At 45.1% G+C, this 6485-nt stretch overlaps 1 protein-coding gene across 6 annotated transcripts in view; it reads right to left on the bottom strand.

Moving 5' to 3' along the window:
* Positions 1-4292: 4292 nt before the first annotated feature.
* Positions 4293-6485, bottom strand: part of Mettl9 (methyltransferase like 9) — a 44452-nt gene continuing 42259 nt past the window's right edge. For 3 of the 6 annotated variants that reach the window (XM_030242850.1, XM_006508092.4, XM_030242851.1), the window contains one exon: positions 4293-4995. In XM_030242850.1, the coding sequence (XP_030098710.1) occupies positions 4793-4995 (203 nt within the window). In that variant the 3' untranslated portion in view covers positions 4293-4792. Of the gene's footprint in view, positions 4999-6485 lie in introns of all 6 variants that reach the window. The other 3 variants (XM_006508093.4, NM_021554.2, XM_006508096.4) reach the window with 1 other exon arrangement.

Here is a 6485-nt window from a genome sequence, read left to right as displayed (position 1 = left end):
GCCCCAAATTGAACCATGAAAGCATGATGCACACTAATCATTAGGGAATGAAAATCAAACAGTATCGTCTCATACACACTCAGCGACTACTATCTAAAATATGTAAGTGCTGGCAATGATGTAGAAAAATTGGGACTCTTGTGCATTGTTGGTGGGAACATAAAATGTTTTCATCATTTTAGTTCCTTAAAAAACAAAACAAAACAAAACAAAAACCCTAGAACTAGAATGGATTACAAAATGACCCAGTAGTTCCACTTTGAGTATCTGTTCCCCCAAAATGAAAGCAGTCTTTAAGAAATACACATTCATATCCACAGCAGCATGGTGCACAACAGCTGAAATATGGACGCACTCTGAGTGTCTATCAGTGGAGAAATGGATAAGCAAACTGTGGTATGCCCATACAATGGAATAGCATTCAGTCTTAAAAAGGAAATGCTGGAGCATGCTATAAACATGGCTGCAACTTCAGATGCTAAGTGAAATAAACCAGTTTCTACACACACACAAACACACACAAACACATACACACACAAACACACACACACAAACACACACAAACACACACATACACACAAACACACAAACACACACATACACACACAAACACACATACACAAACACATACACAAACACACACACACAAACATACACACACAAACACACACACACACAAACACACACACACACAGAACACAAACACACACACACACACACAAACACACACACACACACACACACACACAAAACAGAAAACAAACACATTGTATCATTCTATATGCCCAAGGAACCTAAGGTACAGAGTTGGTTATTTAATAGGTGGAGTTTCCAGTTTGGCAAAATGCAGTGCTCTAGAGACAGATGAGGGAAAGACTGCACTATAGGACTACACCTAACCAACGACTGTTTGTCAATCTGTTACATGCATTTGACTACATAAAAATAGAAAGGGGAAAAGCAAATGATGACATTCCATTTCAGTGAGAACTGATAATTAAAAAAAAACAAAATTGGCTGCAGAAGGGGCTTAGTGGGAAGGAGCACTGGCTGCTGTCAAGAGGGCCTGGGCTCGGTTCCCCGCATCCACACGGCGGCTCACAATAAATCCTAACTCCAGTTCTGGGGCCAGGTACACATAAATCATGCAAGCAAGACACTCATACACACAAAATTAAAGTCTTTGAAATAGTAAAAACCAGCCGATGGAGTGGGGCATCCTGAACAGAAATCGGGGATAGGAAAAAGACTATTAGGAAAAGAAGCAAAACCCTAACAGCCTTGAACATGGGATGGGTCCGTCAGACAGTAGCACTAGGGCCAACTAGATGAGAACAAAGTCAGATATAACTCTAATTTTTACAAACCCAGAACTAGTCCCAAGTCAGTTTACTTTTAAAATAGTTCAAAATTAAGATACTACTTGAATTTTAGAATTCTTGCCTAGAAGGTAGACGGCACAATTACACAGAACAGAAAAAGTGAAATGGAAATGTGTATAGCTGCAGTCTGGATCGTTGTCTTAGTCAGGGTTTCTATTCCTGCACAAACATCAGGACCAAGAAGCAAGTTGGGGAGGAAAGGATTTATTCGGCTTACACTTCCACACTGCTGTTCATCACCAAAGGAAGTCAGGACTGGAACTCAAGCAGGTCAGAAAGCAGGAGCTGATGCAGAGGCCATGGAGGGATGTTACTCACTGGCTTGCTTCCACTGGCTTGCTCAGCTTGCTTTCTTATAGAACCCAAGACTAGCCGGGCATGGTGGCTCAAGCCTTTAATCCCAGCACTCGGGAGGCAGATTTCTGAGTTCGAGGCCAGCCTGGTCTACAGAGTGAGTTCCAGGACAGCCAGGGCTATACAGAGAACCCCTGTCTCAAAAAACCAAAAAAAAAAAAAAAGAAAGAAAAGAAAAGAAAAAAGAACACAAGACTACCAGCCCAGAGATGGTCCCACCCACAAGGGACCCTCCCACCTTGATCACTAATTGAGAAAATGCCCCCACAGTTGGATCTCATGGAGGCACATCCCCAGCTAAAGCTCCTTTCTCAGTGATAACTCCAGCCTGTGTCAAGTTGACACATAAAACCAGCCAGTACAATCGTTAATCATTGTTCTCAGCCATTTTTAGCCAATGATGCATTATCCATTTAGTTGCGAGACCTTAGAATCTCACGGTGTAGTACTGTTTAATTTCAGGGTGTATTATTCCCAGTTACATCACAAATCTCTCTTCAGGTGGATGCAATGTGAACTTCCTCCATTATGTTGTACTTGTGTGTGTGTGTGTGTGTGTGTGTGTGTGTGTATGCACGTACTCTCCCACATCCATGTGAGGGTACATGTGTGGGTCTGTGTGTGCTGTGGTACAAGGCTGACTTCTGGTAGCTTCTTCAATTGCACTCCACTTTATATACTGAGGCAGGTCTTTTCATGGAGCTTGGAGCTTGTGGTTTCAGATAAGCTGGGGAGCCACCTTGCTCCAGGGATGTTTGACTCCTACATGCTGGGGTTCCAAGCTCTCCAAGACTTCCTAGAGATCTAAATTCCAGTCCTTCTGCTTGCTTAACAAACCACCTCCTGCCAACTCTGATGTATCTTTGATACATGAGCTACAAGTTTGTGAGCAGCCCAACTTTGTGCTGTAGGGCCCACCGCCTGTCTTCTGTGCGATGTTAATGAAGACACAGCTTCAGGAGGAAGCTGGAAACACCAAAGTTTTACGTCTTTCCCAGCCCAGCTTATTTCCTGCTGTAAACTGGCTATACAAAACAAACAAACAACAAACAGAAAACTTGGGAAGGTGGGAAACACAGAAGTGGTTTTAATGACCTCGCCCGAGGGGGAGATGACTGGGGCATTGTGTCCTCGGCACTCTCAACACTCCAGGGGGTTTGAATGCAGGTGCAGGGGGCCAGGAATCCCAGGTGCAAGTCGTGTTTCCTCTCTGCACTCACCTTTAGGGTCAACTGGCAAGCCTGCTGGACCACAGGTGGAGCTCCTCTCGGCTTCTCGAACTTCACTGGGTTTAAGCCCTCGTGCCAGGAATGCTGCACACAAAGCAGCATTATTATACTTGCAGAGAAAAGGAGGCTTCCATGAGAGGTGGACCATTGCCACTTGGTAAACAACATCACCATCTAGTGGCCAAAGGTGACAACACACTAAGACGTCCCAGACCAGATAGGACATAGGAATACATCTGCATCTGGTTTCCAAGTCACAAAATGGCATTTTTAATAAACTGGTCTTCAAAGATCCTCTGATTTTCTTGAGAATTTGTCTTTAAAATGAATAAACACATGTGCTCTCTGTTTTTCTATGGTCTTTTTCCAATAGACCTCAACTTCAGAGACAGGAGGCGCTTTGAAGCCACCTGGCTCTGAATACCCCTCCCAGGATAAAACAGCAGCCCCTGATGACGCCAGGTAAAGAAGCAAGCTTCCACTGCAAAAGAAGTATGTTAGGGTTGCTGCATTCCTCTGTTCACTAGGCCACTGTCTGTACTTCATTTACCCAAAGTTCTGGGGAAAAAAATAAGAACACACCACACCACTAACAATTGTGCATCGACCCATGACCCCTTGTCTGACTACACAGTAACAGCGCAGGGCTGCTAAGGTGGGGCTCTCAAGGCTGCTCCTAATGAACATGCTGGCCTCTCTGCCCAGGTGTTGTAGTTTTCTGTGAGTAATGGTCACAGGTAATGAACACGTGGGTAACATACTGTGACTACCTCATTCACACTGTCACCGCTCTGACTGCTGGGTCTTTAGGTTCCGGACTAGTGTCCACAATGCTTACTGTTCTTGCTAATGAGGTCTCCTCTATCACTGTGTTTCTGGGTTTATTGGGAGCACTTTGGATTCTAGCAGGTGTCTGGTAATGGTCTTCAGCAAACATACTTACTCTCAGTTAAGGATCTAGGGATAAGCCAAGTTCTGGGAAGATGGCATTCAAGGAAGTGGAAGAAGGTGAATGTCTATTTAGGCTGAATCCTGTCAGTCAAAGCCACAGACTGCTTCAATCCTGAGGAATTAAGGAAGCTTAGGAAAACAAAGCTGTTTTGTGGCCAGAAGCAGGTACACTGACTGAGAGGCACTTCCTAGAGCACTATATCTGAGTAAGGCAGGCCATTCTAGGGGTGTCAAAATTCCCTGGGCTTCTGCACCACACCCAAGCTGAACCTTGCTTTCCTTCCAGGCTCAGCCTGAGTGTTTCACATCATGCTCCTACTGAGGGCATCCATGAAGCCAAAGCTGCAGAGTCTGAGAGAAGAACATGGTGCCAGAGTCATCTCCAAAAACGTTTATTAGCATGATTAAAAACATTTTTTGAATAGTAAGAGAAGGAGTTTCTAAACATGAAAGTTATCAATGGTTCTACTTTATAACCAATATTTGGAATTGAATGGACAGCTTTATTGCCAGTCTTCATTTATTAAAAACAATCCATTGATCGGTTCCATGACATCATGACTATTGCTTTGTCTGGGAATGAGTCCCTACAGCAATTAAGTATAAAAAATATCTTCCATCATAATTGGAGAGTGACCTGCATTGGAGCGTGATTCTGAGTAAAGAGTTGATTAAAAATACACAAAGAGTTGGGTTTTGTTTTTAAAAACACTCCCTTACACACTACAAAGAAAGAATTAGTATTTTGGCTTTTTAAATTCCTACATGATACTGAGAATGACAGTCCCCAGAGGTCCCCCTCACATCACTGGATGCATCTCCTCTTCTGGAGGGTCGGTTGCAGGGGTGACTCTGAGGACTTGGGCCTCCACGTGTTTATACTGGTCTGAGAACAAAGACAGCATCGTCCAGAACATAGTAGTCATTGTACATGTCGCCTTCACACAGGTATGGCAGTCTAGTGAAAGCTTCGACGACAAAGCCGGCTTTTCTGAACACCTCAGGCAGGCTATTCACTTGCTCTTCCCAATTCTGTCCCTTGATTTCCAGAATTTCTGATGGTTTCTCCCACTTGCCACCTACTAGAACAAATAAAAACATTAAGTTAAATTCTTGAACAATGACTCACTAAAAGAGGGAAGTACAGGGAGAGCTAGTGTTCCAGGCACTGATGCCCTGGGTGCACCATCTCTAAACAGCTCCACTCTCTTCAAAGCAAGTGGACAGAGCCTAGAAGGAGTGAGAGAACTTACCCAAAGTGATGCTCTCAGGCCGCCTGCATCCAGTGCTGTTCCCAGGCTGCCTTCATCCAGAGCCTACACTGACTGAGCTGCCTGTGTGGCTCAGAAACTAGTCAGTGAATACTGAATATGGGGTTCACTTGTATTTGAAAGGAGATTTGGACATACGAGATCACGTACACTTACTCAACTTCCTGTCTAGAAGTTGCCTGGCTTAAAATTAAAATAGGCTCATGAGAAATTTCTATCCACAGAAACACAAGTGCTTTTCAGGAGAAGCTGACCCATTTCCTAAGTCATCTGTCAATCCCTTCCAAGCCTATGGGCAGTAGGAGCCTGGGCTGTGGGAAGCAGGCCAGGTCTGTTCCCTGCAAGCCACACTCTGACTACAAACAGACAATGCCAAAAGTGCACTTAGGTGTGCTCTTAGAGGCTGTGGTGACATGCCACTAAATTCATAGTGAGGCTTCTGATGCAGCGTGTGATAGAGCACGGGGAAAGGGAAGAGTACACACGTTTCAGTGGCCAGCACTGCATTCTCTCCCTGTCAGGGGAGTTCGTTCTTGGAGGGCGGGGAAGCTGCTTTTCTGGGCTTCCTTGAAGCAGGGTACCGGTGCCACACCTTAGCCTGTTGCCAAGACTGGAATGAGCTGGTGACCCAGAATAAAACAAGGCTTTTTGCCAAGTGCAAGCACTAATATCAAGTGGCTAGGGAGGTGGGCTGATGAGTGGGTGCTAATGACAGAATTTGCAGCACGTAGTACCCATCATCAGACCAGTTTCCCAGTGTGACTCAAGCTCCTCTTGACCTGGAGTTCACATGGTTCTCCAGGCCTTCTGAGACTCCAGGAGCCACTTCAAGTCCTGTTAACAAGTCTCTTTTTGCTGATCAGCTGAGTTCCTGATACTTACAAAGAACCACTTGACTAGTAAAGGCTGGGGGAGAGGGGGTGCTGTGTGTGACTCAGACCCAAAGCAAGCACCAAGGGACATAGCCATTTTGCTTATCAACACCAAGAAATCTTTCAATGCAAGCCAGGCGCACAAGCTTAACAGCAGCTGTGTACCTTTTTACCATGCCGGATGCTCTGGTCACTCCCTGGGTTTTTCTCCCAGGACTACAGGAAACATGGCCTCTGCTGCTGCTGCTCACGTCTAACAGTTTCTGGCCCTGAGAGGCCCTCTGCAGTGGAGCACATCAGTAAGAGCACTCTAAAATGCCAGGCTCTGCTTGAGGAGTACTGACCTCCTGCAAGCTCCACAAAGAATATCAAATGCCCATGGCAGTTTCTAACATACACGCACGCTTAGACTGAAATCTCAACTCT

This window comes from Mus musculus, chromosome 7 (genome assembly GCF_000001635.26).
Source record: "Mus musculus strain C57BL/6J chromosome 7, GRCm38.p6 C57BL/6J".
Classification (NCBI taxonomy): domain Eukaryota; kingdom Metazoa; phylum Chordata; class Mammalia; order Rodentia; family Muridae; genus Mus; species Mus musculus.
The sequence above is the reverse complement of the archived record's forward strand: the minus strand, read 5'-3'. Positions and strand labels throughout refer to the sequence as shown.